Genomic DNA, 22074 nt, shown 5'->3' on the forward strand with positions numbered 1-22074 from the left:
GACTTGCACAAAAGGAGAGACTGAGAAACAAAGTGACAACAGTAGAAATTGTGAGAGACATACAGTAAAAAAAGATGAAAAGGAAGAGTTACAGGAAAAGGGTGAAGCTTTTTAAAATTGTATCTATGAGCAATGCCATAGAAGATGATCTAGTTCTTTTTTTAAATACAGATTTTCTTGGTTTTGTACTTGCGTTGTTGTAGTGCCTTTCACAAATTGCTTCAATTTTATTTATTCATTAGATCTCCTATTGTGTTGCTCACAGTAAGTCCAGTGAGCCCTTGATCTCTCACTCCGGGAGATGGGTCGGGACAGAGCGGGAACTGACTCGGCAAATATTCTAACCATTCAAACCACTTGCAAAACTTAGTGCCACTGAAAGCAGTGACGATTGAACAGGGTCAAGATGGGGCAGCTAAGGAAATGAGCAGGAAAAATTTTAAATGGCCAGGATGACCGACAGAAAGTGGAAGACTAGAGTCATGGCAGCGCTGGTTGGGACAGCAGAGGCACCTGGTAGCAAAATTTGAAATGGTTGATGCAGTTGAAAAAGCATGGAGGATGAGATTGGCAGTGGGAGGGGGGCGGGAAAATTAAATGGCCTGTATGGCTGAAGGACAAGTGTGGGAAGCAAGGGTGGAATGTGTCTCGAGTCGAGGAGCAAATGGGTGGGAAGAGGAGCAGGGAGCGGGGGTGATAGTGGAGGATGTGACAAGGCGGCCAAGAAAGGTATGAATCGGGTTAGGGACAGACCAGCTAGGCGATGGAGGGAAGAGGTGAAGCAGTGCCATAACTGGCCTCAACATTTCCTGGTCAGAGAGGAGAAAAATGACTGGGGTTCCTGTTATCTGATGACCTATGAAGCAAGAGCGTGCCTGTGATCATCGGATGAGGATGGGATTAGGCTTGATTATGATGCCCCTACAGTGGAATAGCTTACTGACACTCCGATAAGGCACCGGAGGGCATCCAGTGCTTGTGGAACTGTACCCCAGCAAGGAATCAATACCTTTGGGAAAGTAGAGGGGGGTGTCATCAGAAAAGAGCGAGAGCAAAATAAAAGTGTTGCACCCTATGAGAAAAAGCCAAATAAGCATTTGTTCACACTGCTTTTGGATTCTGACTTTCCCTCAGGGATGAGTTTGCCAGCCTTGATCTGGCTTTTTAAGTGATAGGCTAAATAATTAACACAATTAGTGGTGCCCACAAAATGTCCAGAAGTGGATAGCCCAAATTCCCCTCCCCTCCCTCAAGCAAGAGAAGGCATTGTTTTCTGTGTGTGTTCTTCAAAAGAGGGAAGCATAACCGTACCATATATTGGTGATAGTGCTGCAGATATCCTTTGTTTTTCTTGCTTGATAATATTTATCCTATATTTCCTTTTTTTTCCCCCCAAATGAACACTTACTTTGCTAAATAAAGAACAGGATAAAAGTAATCCAACTTTTCATTTATTTTAAGTCGAAAGTAGAACAGAATTTTCTAGTATTACTGATACAAATTGTTTGATGAAACATATGAAACTTTTATTGGTGTGTAGTGCATTTTCCAATAATTTCCAGATAAATAATTATTACTACATTACTTTGATTCAACAGAGTGCAAATATCATGCAACGTGTTCGCCTCAGCAACATTTATGTAATGTTAATTTAAATTGATGTACATTTTGTATTACCACCATATTTTTCTTTGCCCTTAAACATTTTGTACATGTTCTAAGTAAATGGGGAGAGGAAGAAGCTTAAGACCACTACATATGTTTTAAAAATGAACAGGCCGTTCATTTTTGGCGAAAGGTCATGGATTGATTCATGGTAAATTAAAATTTAGTGTATATTGTACTGAAATTTGAAATCCTGAACTTTTTAGGTAAACTAAAACAAAGATCATTTATCAGTTCTATCAACAGCCAACTCATTACATGTCGTTTATGATACTCTGACACTATGTAAAAAGCCTTTAAATGGGATTATTCCTGTTGGACAGAGTAATGAATAATTAGACTTGAGTTGTAGCAGAAAGTTTGTTTCTATTTAATGATTTATTTATGCAAATTATATCTAATTAGTATATCTCTAAAATGATTATACTGATATTCTTTGAGATAGGACTTCTAATTTTTGAGTTACTGATTTTTTAATGAAATAATTTGGAATACAAATCAAGTCTAATTATCATAATTCACAAGCTGTTTTAATTTTTTGGTTTTTTTTAAAACTCGGAGGAAGACTTGCTTTGTTTTTTAGTTTATAATTTAAAAAGAATACAACAATGCATCTCATCCGGCTGCCTAAGATCCCCCACACTGGCAAAGTAAAATGTATCGCACACTCCAAGGTTAAAAATTCAGAAACTGATTATTAATGGTACTATGATGATTTTCTGCTGTGCAATTTTCAGTGCATATGTAAGAAAATACTTAGTAAACATTTTCTGTATTTATTTTCCTACAGCTAAATAGTACAAGCAGTCTGTTCAGTAGTAACAGCAATATAGGAGTTATAGGTCAAAATGGAAGTGCCTTTTCAAGAGGAACAGAAATGGGAACGAATGAATTATCCACTCAAACACTAGGTAGAAATCCACTGTCGGACACGCATGAATTTAAACAGGCCTGTCTTTCGTGCTTTAAAATAGGTGAGAAAAACCTATCTTGGTTACATTCTTTAAATCTTTCATCTTACTGAAATGACTATTACTTTAAATGAAGTACTTATTCGTTCATGTGTCTCCACATATATTTGAACAATAGGCTGTGCTACGTAGTTGCTCTACCAGCAGACGTGCATTTCGTAAGAACCAATGTATTCAACTGTGAATCCGCATTGGATTTCATTGAGGAATGTCTCTCTGGGAACAGTGGAGTTGTTAACATTTTTTCCACTTATGAGATGAGTGATTTCATATTTTAGATAAGTACCTGCAAATTTAACTTTGTGTACTTGAGTGAGTTATGATGACCGTCATAACTTCGAAACACCACGGGGGCGATTTTGTCAATGGGGGCGCGTTGGAGGCGGGACTGCTGTCTTGTTGGGTTTTAGTCCCGCCTCCATCGACTTGTGGCTAACCCACTCTATTTTCCCTTGGTTGACCTTGTTAAGCCGGCCCAGCTTCATTTTTGACAGATGAATTGTCATCGTTTAACAGCTCTGTGAAGCTGTCAAACACTGACATTCTCTGTTGTTTGAGTTCTTGTATTCAATACTCATCAAACCTCTTTTGTGAGCAGAAAGTAGATGGCTGTTGCATCAGAGAATGCAGCAGCCATCTGTCATCTCTGCTGGTGAGATACGAGAGTCTCCACACCCCCAACTGTTGAAGCCTGCAGGAAGAAACAAAGGTAAGTAAACATTTTCTTTCACTTTTCACTTGCCTCACACACTTACCGCTCCACACTTGCACCCATCACTTACCTCCACACCGCACTTTTGGACCCCGCAGACCCACTGCTCGCCTCGGTGACCCTGGCGGGGTTTCCCGACGTCAGAAGTCCGCGCCTCCGCTGGAAAAATGGGGATAATCCTCTTAACTGCCTGTTAACACCCTGTTAACAGGAAGTTAAGTGGCTGTAATCCCCTTCCCGCCTCCAGGATACGGGACCCGGCGCGGGTCGGGTACCCGCCTCCTGGGAAGATGGCACGGAGGCGGGTTGGGGGCGGGATGGGTACCTGCCCCCAGATTCTGCCATTTTCCCGGCAGCCCCTCCTCCCCAGGGCTGGCAAGATTGCTCCCCATGTGTAGCTTAAAAAGTTGCTGAACTCCAATTGTTCCTCCGCACTGATGGTCCCAGATGGGATCTAATGGTGATGTTGAAAATTACTTAACCATGACCATGAAAAATCTATTCCATTGCAGCTGTTGTTGTACATGAAGAGAAAAGTATATGACCAAGGTTTCTCGCAAGTAATTCTCCGAGAGGCCAGGCAGAATAAATATTGGCTTATACATATCACGCCCTACGTCTTTGTCTATTGGCCCTGCTCCAAATGGGGGGCGACGGGCAATTTGCTCCCAGGCCTCTGTACTGTGCCTTTTTTAATAAAGCATCCTTTCCCAATGATGTGACTGTTAGTGGGGCATCAAGCACATGTTATATCATCCTATTAAAAAAGGTGTGTCCTCTCTGAAATGGCAGATAGCTTTGATTACACATTAATTAAGTCAGTTATGTAATTGCATAGTTTGTTATTACCACTGTTTCTTGGATTTACTTCCTAGCAACTTTTCCTTCTCTGATGCCAAGCATTCTGATTGGGTTTTTTTTAAACCACTGACACGGGTAACACTTCTGCACTCCCTCCTTAAAATCAAATTTGTTACTTTCACAGAACTACCTTTGGCAAAAATATTTTCTTGTACAACATATCTGCATCCCTACTCAGATTAGTTAATCATTAGAAAGTTGCTTGTCTATTTTTGCCAGTGTTGAGTAATTAATTTTTTGGAAAGTGCTCAAATTCATTTGTTCCAAAGCTTTAAAAAAAAACTATTTTAACAACGTTCTGATTTCTACTTATAGTAGTTAATCAAAAGGCTAATGTATTAACAGATATACTTTGGAGCAAACCCAATAAGCATTGTATGATCCTGTTTTTTTTTTTTAATCGCAATAGTGCGTGCTGTAGTTTCACAGGATGTCTAACAGCATTGCAGAGTTGTGTTTCACCACATTCCTACAAGTTAGGGCTTTTTATATTATCATATAACCCCCCCAACCCCTGATAGCTCATCTAATAGCCTAACCGATGTACAAAAACACAGGAGCGGTAGAAACTGAGCTATCCTTTTGGAAAGCAATCGCAGGATGTCTTGCTGTAAAAATGCAGAAAGTGAGAGATAATGATAGAAATATTGCAAGATCCATTTAAAATGACTAAAGGATAATGCCAAAATAAAGCATTTTACAAGCTAAGAAAGAAAGATCCAAGTACACCTGTTAATACATTATCCTATAGCCTTTTGAATAACTACTGTAACTAGAAATCAAAATGTTAATCTCGCAAAAAATTGATTTTTTTCTATTACACACTAAGGGACTAATGATGCTATTCATAGTATTAATCAGATGGCCATTTATGACAAAGTGTGAAAATGTTTGCTTACTACTTCTAGTTAGGTTCAGCTAACTTAAATATTTTTAAACTATGTGTTAAATTCTCACCGTCTTTGTGCCTGATGCGTTGGCCTAATGCTGTGCTCGGGTTGCCAGTTTGCCATGTAACAGGAGCTCCACGATCAGTGGCTAAACAGCAATATTAATGAAGTAGCAGTACTGCTACTGGAAGTGAAGATGGTTTTGCCTGGTGCTTCTGACCAATGGGCCACATCCAGCAACATAAACACAATGCATGCTTGCTGCTGGAGGAAGGTTGTGTCTTCAGTCACTGATGGGCTGAGCATTTATATTTATGTCTGCTTTGTACAGGCCATTGCTGTAGTTTTCTAATTGCAAGCCAGTGGTATGGTTTTGTAAACACTAGACTGTACGAAACATTCCCCAAACTATTTTCAACTTTGATCTAACTGTGCAAATGTTGCTTTTTGAATGTAAAGTTTTAAAGTGGAACTAGCTGCTTTGGAACTGCCCTGCAATATTGACAGTGCTTTCTGCAACCCCAGAATAAGAAACTGGTATTACCATGTTACTTGGCTTTGTCATGAGAGGTAACATCGTTTTGAAGGAATTTATTTATTTCCACTGTTTTTAGATCCTAAAGGATTGACATACACCTACAGCGGAGATGGGGAACATAAGTGTAAGAAGGAGATTTTAATTGGTCGATTGAAGAACTCCGATGGTAGGTCCTGGAAGAAGATCCGACCGAGACCGACAAAGAATCAGTATATGGGACCATATTACATATGTAAAGGTGAGAAGTTATTAGAGGGAGTGAGTTTACTATGCAACTTCTGGCACAGGAAATTTTGAATTTAGTGTAGCTGATATAAGGAACCTTGGTACTTTCTCAGATATGAGTTTTGGTGCATAGTAGGTTGAATAACACTAATACTTGTGTATTAGGTGGTGGGTCTTCTGCTTGAACCACTGCAGTTTGTGTGATGAAGGTGCTCCCACAATGCTGTTAGGTAGGGGATTTCTAGGATTTTGATCCAACAACAATGATGGAATGACGATATATGCCCATGTGTGTGATGGTGTCTGATTTGGAGGAGAACTTGGATATGATGCTCTTGCCATGCATCTGCTGCTCTTGTCTTTCTAGGTAGTGTAGGTCGTGGATTTGGGAGGTGCTGCTGAATAAACCTTTGCAGCCAAGGTATGCTGGTGGTGGAGGGGGTGGATGTTTAGGCTAGGGGAATGGTGTTGAACATCTTGTGTATTGTTTTAGTTGCACCCTTCCAGGCAAATATGGAGTATTCTATCACACTCCTGACTTGTGCCTTGTAGGTGGTGGAGAGGCTTTGGGGAGTTGGGAGGTACAGAATACCCAGCCTCTAGTAGCCACGACATTTATGTGGCTGGTCCAGTTGAGTTTCTAGCCAAAGGTGACCCTTAACTTGCCGATGGTAATGCCATTGAATGTCATAGGGAGGTGGTTAGGCTCTCTCTTGTTGGAGATAGTCATTTCACATGTGTGGTGCCAACTAGGGACTTGTGTATTTTCTTTATCCACTGATGCTGTTTGACTCCCTTCAGCTAACAAGGCTAGCGTGCCTCAACTCTGGATCTCTATGACTACCTTCAATGCAAGGTGAACATCCACAGGTAGTACAATTCTGATGGGTTGGGTTCTGTCCGTTTTATTGCCTCTCTGCCTTCTGTGGAATACTTTGCAGCTGATTAAACTTTCCCAGCCAAAGCACATTAAAATAGGAACTCTAGAACTTGAAGTATGAAAAAATCATTTGGAGCAAAGTCAATTCTTGACATATCTAGCTACCCAGCAGTAGGAAGAGTTTATCAGTTTTATTCTTACATTTGATATCAAGCTCACGGACAGGTTTTCTCACTCAGCAGCTGTTGAACAGCTTATTGTACCAAATGGCAATAATTAGTTATAATTAGCACATCGCCTGAATATATTTTATAATTCATGTGGGACCTACTAATGATCATAGTCTGTTAGTGTACTGTTTATTTAAAAAAAAAAAGGGGATGCTCATGATTTTGAGCATGATGGTTGCTGAGCACAAAAAGCCGAGAAAATTTGTGATGGGTTATAAAGGAAAGTTCAGAGCTTTTCCCATGCCCTAATGAGTTGTAGCAGCCCTGGTTCAGCAGGTGATGGCGACTGAATATAAAGGATAAGAATTACAGGTAAAGGAAGATACGCTCAGAAAGCAAATATTGCAGGCAGGAGAAGTGGTATGTTAAGCCAGTGTTCTTCACAGACTTTTTAGTTGCTACAGAATTTTAAGTTGCAGCTACAGCCGCTTTTGTATTTCTAGCATAAATGTTGAATTCTGGATTGTGCACCAACAGCTTTTGCGATGCTGTTTGATCATCTGGAGGGCCAATAAACTGCTTACATTTTGAGAGGATATATTCTATGGCATTGAGTTGACTTGGCCAACCTCAACCAGTCGAGTGGTCTTAATGACTTTGAACTATATTAAGTTCAAGGAAGTGATGGGTATTCTCTGGAACCTGCCAATCAGGGCTAAATTATTTTATTACTGGACATGCATTATTTGTAGACCAGTGGCTGTGGCAAGAAGGGTTTTCTCCCATGTTTCCATCCACTTCTGATCCTGTCCATTTGGTAGCCATCAGGTGCTTAGGTGCTATTCTCTGGAAGTCCCTCACTAAACCCCTCCATCTCCTGCTTCTCCTTTCCAACCCTCCTTAAAACCCAGCTTTTTGACTAAGCTTTTGGTCACTCTTCCTAATCTTTCCTTTTTTTGGCTCAGTGTCCATTTTTCTTCACACCTGTGTGAAGCATCTCAACACTTTTATCTGTGTTGAAGACACTGTATAAATGCATGTCCTGGTCCTTGTCCAACATCCACGGAGATGCATTTTCTAACATGCATCACTGGACAATAATCACAGTTGGCCAGTTTGCTCTGATGCCAAATTGGTAAACTGAGAGAGAGTTCTTTTTGTTGAATTTTAGCACAAACAACAATGAAGTGTGAAGTTGTTTGACTTTGATCCCTTTTTGAGTACAAACCACCTGTCTGCTGTTTTCACCCAAATAGGATAGTTTGAAGTTAATTTTGCATTTGTATCTCTGAGTCAATGTATTTACGTGTATCGCATTGTTATGTCGATCAGCACCATGAAGATCAAGAATTTTAATCTCTTCTCTTTTTAGCCAATGCTTGAACATATATTTTATTAAACCAGGCTGAGCCAATCCCCGGCCACATTCTATGATCTGCTGCTTCGAACCCAGATGAAGTCTAGCTATTTTGGCCAGTAAATGGGGTCCCTGGCAACACATTTGTTGTAAATTGAGTTAAAGTTGATTGATATATATTCACTTACTTGTATCTCATCAAGACACAAGTGGTATTTATATTTTGCTCTGTATTGGGCTTCAAGCTCTAGGTTATTTGGGCTGCAAAAAAGCCTTGCATTTATTAATCAAAAATATATGCATGGAAGATTTAAGACATTTTGTTTCATTTTTAGATGTTGCTGCAGGAGAAGAGTGTAGATATCCTGGTCATTGCACATTTGCATATTGCCAAGAAGAGATAGATGTATGGTCCCTAGAACGCAAAGGAGCATTTAATCGTGAGCTGTTGTTTGATCCTTTTGGAAGTATCGGGAAGGTTAATTTAACTGTAGCCAAAATTCTACAAGAACATCATGGCATATTTATGTTTCTCTGTGAGGTAAGTTAGATATGTTTTATTTTTAATTAATCACACCATTATTTTATTTATTTTATTTGGCACGTTGATGCAGGCACCAGACATGGAGAGAGAAAAAGGATCTAACTTGGCGGGGGGGGAGGGGGGGAGGAGGAGAAGAGAGAAATATTGTTTCCCAAAAAGTGTTTGTGAAGGAACCCAGTGAAAAGGTTTTTGATTTTCTAACTTGGGCAGAGAGAGAAAGTGAAGAGTCCATTTGTAAATCTTTGATATTTGTGGAAAAAGTTGGTTTTATTGTTGCTTTTTCTTTTACGTTTCCTTTGCCACCTAGTATCTTTATTTATATTCCTTCAGTTCTCCACCTTGGAGATGAAAGTGTTGCAGCACTTTCCCTGCTACTTATTTTTGCAGTCTCCCAGCAGTGCTTTTGAAAGTGACTGGTGCATACTTGAGAAATAAGCTGTGAAACAGCTGAGCAATTGAGCTGTGGAGAATTGGTATGGAGCTGCTCATAGTTCATAACATTTCCTGCAATCTTCTCTGCATTCCTAAGTCTCCGTTGAGTTTGATAGCTGACACCCATGATTAGAATTAGTGAGCTGACTATAGCTGAACGTATGGACTCTACTCAAACACCTATAAAAATTGAAGACGGTGAGGTAAATAATATCAATTTTCTCTGATCTTTGCCTTTTTCTTGAGGTAAATAGAAAGGCCAAATATGGTTCCTGAATATCTTGGTGCATTGAGTTGCTCTGTGGTATGACACTGAGCTGTACAGACTGGCATGGCCCCACCGTTAAATGCTGATCTTAGCTAAGGCAGTTTTCGGGATTTATATTTGGCATTACTGCAAGCTGCAGAATTGCTAAGAGTGTTTCTGAGCAGCTGTTCTTGAACTGGTACATTTTGAAACAAAGTTAAACTCATAGTCGCAATCAGGACTCATCGTTGCAATTAGGGCACCATTTAAAAGGAATGATTCATATTTTAATTCTATCTTAATGTCTTTGTTAAATGTTTGCTGAGTTTTTGTGTTGTCATTTTTTGCTGACTTTTACTTTGTAAATAAAAAGGCAGAAATAGAAGGTTAATGTCAATTATGTGCAACAGTTTGACCTGTATATACTATGTGCTACAAGGTGAGTTCCAAGATCAATATTAATTATGGAACCATTTATCGTGTGTTATTTCATTTCAGATATGTTTTGATAACAAGCCCAGAATGATACACAAAAACAATAAGGATAACCAAGCCTACTGTTCCAATCCAGATGCCAAGCATTTATTTGAGCAGAACAAGTAAGTACATTCAGTGCTAGTACTGTAGGACATCATTACTAGGGCTGTAACAAACCCATCTTTTTGGACTTTCAAGACTTTGGATGTATTCTGTGTTTGCTGTTGAGGACTGATGTGTTCTTCAGCCATGGAATACTTGATTATATTTATTCCCATAACCTTCAACTCCATACCTTGCCAAAAATGTGTCCATTTCTTTTTTGGAGTTAATTGATATTGCATTAAATACGTTGCTGTGTTGGGATACATCGTGGAAAGTTGCAATGTCTGTGTAACTAATTTTAAAAATGAATAGTGGGATTTGGAGGAAACTATTTGCCTTACAGACTAGAACCAATTTCCAAATTGTCACCTCATTTCTATTGAGCAAGCAGGGAAATGTCAATCAAAAGTGAATCCACTCAGCCTATAAGCCCATACATGCCAAACTAGTTTGAAAACAGTCCTAAATGTTTGCTTTGAAATTGCAGTGGGGCATGAATTTTACATAACTTAAACTGCAGATATACCCGACATTCCTTCATTTGCATAGCAATCGATTTTGGCAAAAATTGCAAGGATTTTCTTTAATTTGTTGTGAACTACTGTAGATATGTATTGGTACTCTGTTATTATCTCTGATCAATTGTTTTAAAATAGTTTATACAATATCACAGTGACATGGAGGCAGTATCCTACCTGTTCAGTTTATGTGCCAATATCCTCCTTCACCTCTTCCTTCAAGTTCACGCCTACACCCTCCTGCCATACTTTCCCAGTTTACACTGGCCAGTCACCCTTTCAAATTCATGCTGTCACTCTTCTCTTGGCTCTCATTCCTTGGTTTATTGTGACTCTCTTCACCATCTCCCCCTGCCCCCCCCATCCCTTGTAGTTCATGCTGCCACTCTGCTGCTTCTCCAGTTCATGCTAATACTCTTTTCACCCCCCCCCCCCACCCAGTTTACACTGACTCTCTTTTTCCACCAGCCTTCTCTTTTCATTCGTCCTGTTTTTTTTAAGATAAGCTGCTGTAACCGACCCTTTTGCCAATGGTTGTTGAATATTTTGGCTATATGTGTTCCTTTCGCCCCATGTCTGAGCTATATGGGGGTATATATGAGCTATATAAACTTGATGTGTCAGCTGGCCATTGTTAGTAGGCCAAAAATGGGAACCTGATTTCATAGAATTTCAATTAAATCATTTTTTCTTACTGAGCTATTTTCTATAGTGCCTTGCCTTACATTGACTGGGTTGGAGAGTCCGCCTGTGGGATATATTGTCTGAATACAATTAGAATTGTAGAGTTTACCTATGTCTAGGAACACTGCTATGGGAAGGCCCGGAAATCAGTGTGCTAGTTCTGGCTCAGTCGTGCATTTTAGACTTCATTTTTTTTTGCCAGTAAGCCTGGATCTTTGTGCATGAACAGAAAATGTGAAAGATGACAGGGCAAATATTATGTATGAACTGTGACAAGTCTACATAATTTAAAAGCTTGCAGCTCTCTCAAAATGACAATGGTACTGACACTACACTAACTGAAGCTTGTAAGCTGAGTGGATTTACTTTTGTCTGAGTTTTTTCTACTTGCTCAGTAGAATTCCTAAGAGTATAACATGGCTTGTATACAGTTTCTTGTTACCCGATTTGTTTTTTTTAAATAGGTGCCTCGTTCACATTCTTCGAGAGACAACAGTGAAATACTCTAAAATCCGACCTATCGACAGTACCAGACTGCTTGACCTCTGCCGCCATGAAGTGCGCTTTGGTTGTAATAGAGAGGATGAGTGTTTCTATGCACACAGTCTGATAGAACTGAAAGCCTGGATGATGCAACTCGACACACGTAGGTCCCATAACACGAGTTTTTTTTTCTTTTGGGAGCCTGCCTTTTTTGTGTACAGAGGTTATTAACTAAAATAAAGATGCAACAAACTAGGAAATAAGAATAGGCCATTCCATTCACCCTGTGTAGCTCAGCCTGCCAAAAGTTCAGCATCCATTCTGACTATTTTTATTTTCCTTTTATCTCCGCACCAAGCCTCTATTGCCTGAATCTGGAGTTTGTCAAGTTTCTTTTTTCAGCAAAGTCCACATTCACTGTGCTGGGTGATGGCCCATTTCACTGAGCTTTTGTGATATGAATCCTTTGAGGTTGTAAGCCGAATAATTTTGAAAGCGTTTCACTGCTGAAGAGAATGGTATTTCCTCTTTCTACTCGTCCTTGTCAGCAACATCTTAAAGCAGCACAGTTGAGATCAGAAGCTCGCTGTGCAGGGACTCATGGGGCAAACCTATGTTCAGGCAGATGGATGAGCAACACTCGGGATTATTTTTGGGATGTGTTGGGAGGATGCAGAGTGAGGATTGGTTACAAGATTTCAAATCCTCCCCCTCCCCTCACCAAATGTGCAGTGTTGCCATATTTTCACTTAGTTCGTTAAGAAATACTGGTGTCATTGAGGTATCAATCATCATCTTAATAAGCCCTGTGATTTATTATACTAATTAATTTATATAGGAGTAAAAGTGCATTATTTTTCATTGTGAAGCATTTTGAAACGTTTTGCATTGAAAATTGCTGTATAAATTCAAGTATGATTATTCCTGTCCTCTGCCACTGTTTACAGCCTTGGTGTAATTAAAACTGCTGCCTCCACCACAGTCCTATGATGCTAAGCTATGCAGCAAAACTCAGCAATCATAATGGCTCCATTAAGGGAAGTATTATAGGAATGGAAAAAACAAACTTCCAACAGCAAAATGAAGAATAAAAAGGTTTTGGACTAATAAACACTCAGGGTTTGAATGACATTCATGTTTGAAAGCATCTGAAGTGTGTTACAGCCAAGTATGATTCAATAATATGTTAACCAAAATAACATTTACCGTAACTGCTTAAGTTTGATAAAGGAATTCATATGTGTCTATAATTGTTTAAATAAGGTATATAAGTCCCCTATTGAAAGATTTGAGTGTGTGGCTGTTATAAACATGATTTTTAAAAGAGAGTTTAGTGGACAGATTTGGAAATTGTGCTAAAATCAGATGTGAAATGTTTTATCTATTTTCCTAATCCTGTTTTTTTTAAGATGAGAATTATTTCAGTGCATATGTATTTTTATATATATCTGTCTTTAAATGTTGAAACTTTATTTTATTTTTTTATTGCCAGATATCGCTCATGAAACAATTACTCAGGAATCAAAAAAGTATTGGCAGAACATGGAAGCTAGTGCTCAGACAGGACAGGTAAACATCTTCTCTAAATATGTTTATGAATGTAATTCAGAATAGGTTGTTGTCTCTGTCTGCAAATGTGTTAATAGTGTATTGCTTGTTAGTGCATTCCATTCTGAGAAAACTCCTCAAGTACTGATTCGTGTAAGTGCTTAATAAACTGATTTAAGTTCCAGAAATGCATTTGCTGATGTTCTAGAGGCTGTTCTGATTATCTATGCCCTGACAACAGCTGATTGTTACCAGGAGAGTGGGAAGTTATTTGGAAGATATGTTCTCTCTCTTTCGTTGGGAGTTTTGCAGTGCAGGGAATAACTGAGCACTCCCAGCATGTATTGCAAACTTCACTGCCTTCTTTTTCTTCTTCTTAGGCAGTCCCTCAGAACCGAGGATGACTTGCTTCCACATTAAAAATGAGTTCTCAGGTGACTGATGAGTCCAATGTGGGACCTATAGTCTCTGTCACAGGTGGGGCAGACGGTGGTTGAAGGGGCAGGTGTGTGTGGTGCTTGGGTTGACGTGCGCTGCTTGCGCTTGGCTTCCGCTTGCTCCCGGCGAAGAGACTTCAGGTGTTCGGCGCCTTCCCGGATGCTTCTCCTCCACTTTGTACGGTCTTGGGCCAGGGATTCTCGGGTGTCAGTGGGGATGCTGCACCTTTTCAAGGAAGCTTTGAGGGTGTCCTTAAAGCGTTTCCTCTGCCCAACTGGGCGCTCTTGCCGCGTTGGAGCTCCGAGTAGAGTGCTTGTTTTGGGAGTCTCATATCAGGCCTGCGGACGATGTGACCCATCCATCGGAGTTGATCGAGCGTGGTCAAAGCTTCGATGCTGGGGATGTTGGCCTGAGCGAGAACACTGACGTTGGTGCGCCTATCCTGTCAATAGATTTGCAGGATCTTGTGGAGGCAGCGTTAGTGGTACCTCTCCAGTGCTTTGAGGTGCCTGCTGTACATGGTCCATGTCTCTGAGGCATATAGCAGGGTGGGTATCACTGCTGCTCTAGACCATGAGCTTAGTGCCGGGTTTGAGGTCCTGGTCTTCAAACACTCTCTTCCTCAGGCGACCGAAGGCTGCACTGGCACACTGAAGACAGTGTTGGACTTTATCATCGACGTCTGCCCTTGTTGAAGGTAGGCTCCCAAGGTATGGAAAGTGGTCCATGTTGTCCAAGGCCTTGTCATGGATTTTGATAATCGGGGGACAGTACTGTGTGGCGGGGGCAGGTTGGTAGAGGACCTTTGTCTTACGGATGTTTAGTGTAAGGCCCATGCTCTCGTACGCTTTGGTGAAGGTGTTAATGATGATTTGGAGTTCAACCTCCGAGTGTGTGCAGACGCAAGCGTCGTCTGCATACTGTAATTCGACGACAGAGGATGGGACGACCTTGGAGGCGACGGAGGTTGAATAGTTTCCGTTTGTTCTGTAGATTAGCTCCACTCCAGCGGGTAGCTTACTGAGGGTGAGATGGAGCATTGCAGCAAGGAAGATCAAGAAGAGCGTTGGTGCAATGACAGCCTTGCTTGACCCCAGTCCGTTTGTGAATTGGGTCTATGGTGGAACCATTGGTCAGGATCACGGCTTGCATGTCGTCGTGAAGCAGGCGGAGGATGGTGACAAACTTTTGAGGGCAGACTAATTTGAGGAGGACACGCCATAATCCCTCACGGTTGACAGTGTTGAAGGCCTTTGTGAGATCAAAGAAGGCCATGTACAGCCTTCACTGTGCCATAGGATCATTGGTTGACAAATTAGTTTAGTGCTGAAATTCATTAAGTATTACTAGACATTAATTTTCCAGAGGTGAATTTAGAAATTCAAATTGACTTGAGTATTGTTAGTGTTATTTAAAAATGGAGAATAAAATACTTGCATCATTTTCACTTTATTGGATGGAATATTGTGATTAAAAACCAGTGAAGAACAGACCTGTTCTATGTCAAATATGCCAAAATTTGATCGGGATTCGCAGATTGAATTGCTTGTCTAGCTTAGAATATTGTGCCTAACTCCAGGTGTGTGTGTGGTGTGTATGTGTGTTATATTTCTATGGTGTTCCACATGGGGGAAATCGAACAGAAGGCAAGAGATAATTGGACCCGGGCGCCCAAACATAATTCAATCCCAACTTTTTAAGTCATATAGTCTGTCTTTATTTTTTTACATTTCCATGGTAAATTCTTGTGTCCACATTCACAATCAAAACTGCCTATATAAACTTGTCGCACTTTGATTTGACCACGGTGCTGTAGACGGTTTGTCATCTTATTTTTACTCTAGAAATTTTAGGCAAATAGAAGAGGGTGTTACTGGATTTTAGGGGCTTTATCACAAGCTATTTTTGTAAACCACTTAACTTTCAATTCCATCTCGCATGCAAAAGTGATCATTTCCATCTTGTGACCTGTTTATCTCCCTTTCTCTCCGAAACACTTGCTTTTGATCCAAGATGTGCTCTGTACAAAGCCAATGAAAAGCAGATTTAAATTGAGCTGGACAAATGCTGAGTAAACTGCACCATTCAACATTGAAGAAACACTCTTGTCTATAAATTCAAATGTCTGCATTCTATCTTTCAACCCCACATCAACATGTTATAATTATTGTACTAATTTACCCAGTTGGAATGCCCATTGTTGTAAGCCAGGTTCTTTGGAATTTCTGAAAAAGCAGGAGCCTGTAAACTGCTGTTCACCAGTACTCCATTTCCACTGGTTATTCTGTTAAGTCAGTCTGACCTAAGAATTCCAGGTAGTGTTTGCACTGTTGCAGACCTTGAACTTCTGAAATTTAGCTATGTACTGGTGTTCTGGAAGCACGTGATGTTCAAGCGCTTGTTCCAGTATCAGACCAGGTATCTTTGTGTACTGCATTAATACTAGTGTAATACCCACAAGAGGCTGTTTACACGTGGCATTCATGTTGTCAAATCACTTGGGGGCAAAGTGAACTGGGTGTCAGAAGTGTTCTGTTGGTGGTAATCATGACTCACTTCCTATTATTCTGGCGTGGTAGTAAAATCATTCTCTCTACGTAGGGCTGGAGCAACTACCAACCAACGCCAGCAGTCAAAATTCTTTTAGAATTGTATCACATGGTTTGCTACAATCGAGGCCATACTTTTACACTTTGAATCGGGCAATAATGGAATTTAAAACTTGCCCTTTGAGAATGAGAAACGGTTATAAATCTATTCATATCTACTGAAACCAATTGCGACAACTGAAAATGATTTCCACCTCCTACTGGATATGTTTCTTAATATGTTAATAGAATGATAGAAATTTCAGCCCATCCATCACTTTTTGCCGAATGCTAGCCCAACGTTGAAGATACCTACACGAACCCCATTTTCCTTCTCTTTATCGTACTCTTTTTAATATTTTTCTTCTAATGCATATCTAATTCCTTCCTAAATATAATTAAGACTAAATATCAGCAATTATTCAGTTGCTGTACTGTTGCATAGTTTAGCAGCTCATGATTTTGTATCTACTGCAGCAACTAATTAGTCATAAAATTAGCCACAAAGTGTTCTGGCAGGTGACTTAGAGGGAATAAAATCCTGTTTTTGTCCCTGTATAGGTGTTGCTGGTCATGCACCTCTTGTAATTGGTGGGTAGCTTACCTGTTGATGGACCTTTACAAGTGCATATTCTGCAACCAGCTGTACATGCTGAAGACGGTCCCTATGAATCCTTCCTTCATAGAGGAGACACTTGCCCTGTACTTAGATGTGCTGCTATAGCAAGACACCAAGATCAGGAACTGAATGGGGATGGAACCAGTGTGACTGACTCCACTCTGACACTGGTTTAGTGTGCTTAGTGATTCTTTGTGATACTTTAGACAACTGAACAAAATACTTCTTGAACAGTATAAATCAGGGTTGGTTTGCATAGCATAGTAACCTATTTTACCTTAACCAGGTATCTAGCTATAAATGCCATTCTATCAATGAAATGCATATATTTCAAGTGAAACTATAGGTAATGCATGTACCTCTAACATGCGTGTGTGTCTCAAATTAATGGGAAAGAAATAATCACAATTTCTCAATAACCAGAAGCCATTACAGTAATATTTTTCCAGTATATTGGAAAAGTATACCTCTGGTGAAAGATGGTATTGCAATTCAAAATCCTGCTTCTCTTCATAGCTTTACAAAGCTTTTATCACACAAGTTAGAGGTATTGGACGAGATTGCACTGTCTGGGTAGAGGTGAACAGTTAGTGATTAGCTATTTTCTCTCAAGATACCTCTAGGTGTGACAAAAACTAGAAACCTCAACTTAAAGCTCAAGTTTGTGTGTGGGCAGTGCTGGAGGAATGGACAGGTCAACGAGCCAGACAAGAACAGAAAATACTGCAATGCTAAAGCAAGACACCCGTAAGTAGTTAAATCATCAGCACGACTGTAATTCAGTCAAATGAAAAGTATTCCTGAACGATTGATCTACTATTCTGAGTATTGTAATTGCAATATAGCACCACAGACAACTGTGTAACAATTTGTTTATTGCTGTTGATTGCTTTTACTGATTCCTACACTTTTAAAGCTGTTTTGTACAATACATTTAGATTATACAAGAAGCTGTGAACAGTTAATGTAAGGATTAGTTGTATAATAGATCAACTGCTATGATTAATCTGTTACAATTCAGTATTTTTAAACTGATGTAAAAGATTCTCACAACTTTCATAACCTGATGCATGAGGTTGGAAACTCTTCAGAGTACAATTTGACTACTCTGTTATTTTGCTGGTTACAGAGTGGCACAGTGACACATTGGCCCGAAATTTGCTGTGGCAGGGCAACGAACAGTGCCCGGCGTTAGTTAGACTTGTCCTTGCCTGTTTAATGCCACTGATGATTTATCCTGCAAGTTGCTGGAAGTGAGAGATGGAAATGGCGCAGCGTCCTCTACAGGGCATCTGTGATCTGAGTGAACAGGACAAGCAACTGTGCATCTCCTGAACCAATCAAATTAAAGGATTCTGAAAGTAACAGTACAAAGACTGAGAAAGAAGTGTAAGTTAGAATGGTGAATTCAATGTTAAATCAGGCACAGAAAGATAAATAGAAGGAAAGAAAGATTGGATTAAGAGAGAGGGGAGACAGAAGGACAAAGTAAAACTAAAATCTGAAGGAATGAGACTCCACACTTGTAGTAGTTAATTTTCAGTGCCAGGGAGGTTGACTAGCTGTAATTAACACATCACTTTGTTAAAAGGGAACTTAGACTTGAAATGACTTAATTTTCTGTGGTGAGTTTACTTCGTATCTACAGTGCAAGTGCAGGAAGTTCACGCCACTCAATGCATTTGAATGAGGAGCCATACAACGAGATGCTGTTTCCATGAAGCTAACAACAGAGCGTCGTATCTCCGCAGCAACTTTTCGATTTCTGCATTTAATCGTGCATTTAATCGTGCATCTGCCTCCACCTGAGGTTGCTGTACCATTTGTGCATAAATAATAGCGAGCGCTATCAGCCTCGCCGTTATTTCGTGCTATTAGCCTTTGAGGCCTTTGTGTTTTGTGTCCAGTCAGTGATAAGATGTCCCTTTGAACCCATGATTCCCATTTCTCCCATCCTTCTGTGTGGAAATTAATCTCCATATAGTAGCAAGCTACTTAGGGTCAATATCAAAAACCTTGGCCTCTATCAGTCATGAGCATCTGTTTTATTTTAGTCATTGTGCAAACAGCATCGTTGTAATGGACGTATACTACTGGTAAGGAAACATTGACCTCACTTGCAGTATCTTTCTGGACTTAAAATGTAACATTAATTTTTTTTAACTGTTTAAAGTTGGACCAAAGAACGTCGTGTGCTACTAGTGATGTCCAATGAACGTAAGAAATGGACAACTATACGTCCTCTGCCATCAAAGAAACCAATTCCTCAACAATTTGATGTAAGCGTTTTAAATAATATAACCATTGTATAAATGTGTTATTCCAAATTGAGCATCCTTTTGTGACTCTCTTTCTGTTTCAGTTGTGCATGCATATAGCGAAAGGAAAGAAATGTGTGTACATTGGGAACTGCTCATTTGCCCACAGTCTTGAGGAGAAAGACATGTGGACCTATATGAAAGACAGTAACAGTAAGTGCAGATTAAAGCTTTATTGTCTCGGTTTGAACTGTAAAACTACCTTGAAACCTGTAGTCAAATAATTTGAGTCGAATTTGAAATGACTGGTTGTTATTCACAATGAGAACAATCCTTCCCTTTTGATTCTTGAAACAACACAGTTCTACAATTCCCATTGAACCAAAGCCTATGTTTTCATTTGGGAAGATGCAGGTAATTATCTTCTCATTTCCTTTGAATTTCACTGTAGAAGTACAAAAAAATCCCTTATTACGGCTTCCTAAATATATACAGCAGTGTTGTTCTGCAGTGATGATGGACAATAATGGCTCATACTATTCAGAATCAGAAATCACAGCTCAGTTGGAGGCCATTCATTGTGGTAATCATTCAGACCACCGTGGGTTTATTTTTAATTAATATATTAGCACCTAATACATATTCTTTGGGGGGGGGGGAAAGTTGCAAGCTTAAAAATAAGGTAAAAAATATGATCTACAAATACTTTGCTTGTGGTAGGATATCTGAAATCATCAAAAAAAAAATTAGACTTGTAACTGACTTCCTTCATAATGCTTGTTCAAGTTTCTACAGCGGAGTGTCTTCCACAGACGGATTGTTCTCATTTTAAAATAGTTTTGTTGGAATGTATGGTGTAAATTAAAGAATCCCGCTACCATGTCACATCAGTGCAGCCTAGATCTTTCAGTCTGAAATTGATCCATTCATTTTTGGCAAGTTGCTGCTCATCGTTGTTAATCTTCTGCATGACTTGAGTTCCTTTTTCACTGTACCGTTTTAAATTTAATTTTGCCAGTCCTAGACATGGAACAGCTGTATGATATGTGGCTGAAGAGCCAGGAGCCAGAGAAGGAGGAAGCAGCTTATGCACCAAAGGAAAATGGCAAACAAATCCACATGCCAACTGACTATGCTGATCTCGTGGTAAGTGATTAATTACAAGTGCTAGTAGATCAGTTGCTGCATTCCTGAACAGATTTTAAAAAAAAATTGTACTCCAGATTGTAAACTAGTCCACTTAGTTATGTGAGATCGATCAATGACAGCAAGACAATACGCTCACAAACAAATTTCATTTGTTCAAAGTATAATACCCTAAATAAAGTTTAAGTACTTGGGGAGAACGATATCTCTCAAGTTACAATTCTTTAGCTGAAATCTTCCTGGGTCTAATCCAAATTCCCGTTACAGTACATTGTCTTTATACCTTAGTTACTTACATTTTTATCAAAATGTCCATTTATGGCATCCTAAGTCAAAGGAGCCTGGGGAAAGGGGCACTTATTTATACCAGGAATTGCTTTTCACTGCTACTGATCCCAGAATTAATGAATATGGAAAAAGTAAGTGGAAAAACTTATAAAGAAAGTGTATTAACTTTCTACAAACTATGATTGACATACCTTTCCTTTTGTTGATTCTAGTTTTTCTGTCCTCATAATCTGAAACGAAAGAAAAATGTTATAAAATAAATAGCTAGTTCTTAGCAGGAAGTTGGACAACCTACATGTATGTTCATGTATATTCAACTAAGAAAGAAAACCTAAACTGCAGCATGGCTATAAATTGCAACAAGAAATGAGATTAATACCTGTAGACAGCTGATAGTGTCACACCTTGAAGGAAACTTATGGCTTTTTCCTATTCTGAAATGGCCTGTCTTGGGAGTGTTTCTGAAAGTGAGTTGGGTCCGGTTGGCACATAATCTCCCTATTTGTATTCGAAGGTGGAATCAGCAGCAAAGTGCACATTTAGCACAAAGTTGCAAATCTGCTACTCTGGTCGAGGCCTTCTTTGACGTCAGAAGAAGGTCTGTACAGGCCAATAGTGGTAAAAGAGCATTGCTGGCTTGTGCGAGTGGAACGAAAGGTCAGCCCACCCACAGCCAAACCCAAGGTTTTACATAGGATATACGGCACAGAAACGGGCCATTCGGCCCAACCAGTCCATGTCGGCGTTTATGCTCCACCCAAGCCTCCGCCCATCTATTTCCTCATCTAAATCTATCAGCGTAACCCTCTATTCCCTTTTCCCTCAGAGGCTTGTCTAGCCTCCCCTTAAATGCATCTATACTATTCGCTTCAACCACTTCCGGTGGTAGCGAGTTCCACATTCTCACCGCTCTTTGGACAGAGAAGTTTCTTCTGAATTCCCTATTGGATTTGTTTAAAAGTTACATTTTGCAATATCTATAGTACATCTTGGATTGAACCCGAGCTGCTAGTTTCACTAGATCACTTTTCTTTGGGATGACAATCTGATTTAGCTATGGATGTGTTCCAATAAATAAACTTGATGCAGTTACGATTCTAATATTGAAGAAAAATGCCCAAATCCTACCTGTACTTTACCTTTCTGATGCTGACTGATCTGTGTGTTTCTAGCATTGGCCATTTTTCTTTTCATCTGTACTGTGAGATTCTGAGATCAGTTGCTTCTGCTCTGCGACAGCTGCTTAGTAGTTTTCATTAGTGTTTCAGGCCTCTATAAAGGAAATCATTAATGGAAATTTAAAATCATTTGTATAGCTTTTTATTCATCTTATTTACCATAACACTTTTCTCCAGTAAAAGGGAAATACAACCTAAACTACAGTTTTGCATTTTTTTTGCTTTTGTATATACTTGATGATTTTTCCTTCT

General features: G+C 39.6%; 1 protein-coding gene across 1 annotated transcript in view; it reads left to right on the plus strand.

Moving 5' to 3' along the window:
• The window catches only part of zc3h7a (zinc finger CCCH-type containing 7A), a 79916-nt gene that overhangs the window by 54634 nt on the left and 3208 nt on the right, over window positions 1–22074 (plus strand). Inside the window, exons 12-21 of the mRNA XM_086000608.1 lie at window positions 2456–2639; window positions 5714–5875; window positions 8605–8810; window positions 9991–10091; window positions 11741–11922; window positions 13252–13328; window positions 17566–17699; window positions 19126–19231; window positions 19315–19423; window positions 20229–20356. Coding sequence (XP_085856734.1) covers window positions 2456–2639; window positions 5714–5875; window positions 8605–8810; window positions 9991–10091; window positions 11741–11922; window positions 13252–13328; window positions 17566–17699; window positions 19126–19231; window positions 19315–19423; window positions 20229–20356 — 1389 coding nt within the window. The remainder of the gene's footprint in view (window positions 1–2455; window positions 2640–5713; window positions 5876–8604; window positions 8811–9990; window positions 10092–11740; window positions 11923–13251; window positions 13329–17565; window positions 17700–19125; window positions 19232–19314; window positions 19424–20228; window positions 20357–22074) is intronic.

The sequence above is a fragment of the Somniosus microcephalus genome, chromosome 11 (genome assembly GCF_052327205.1).
Source record: "Somniosus microcephalus isolate GS21.2 chromosome 11, FLI_Smic_1.0, whole genome shotgun sequence".
NCBI lineage: Eukaryota > Metazoa > Chordata > Chondrichthyes > Squaliformes > Somniosidae > Somniosus > Somniosus microcephalus.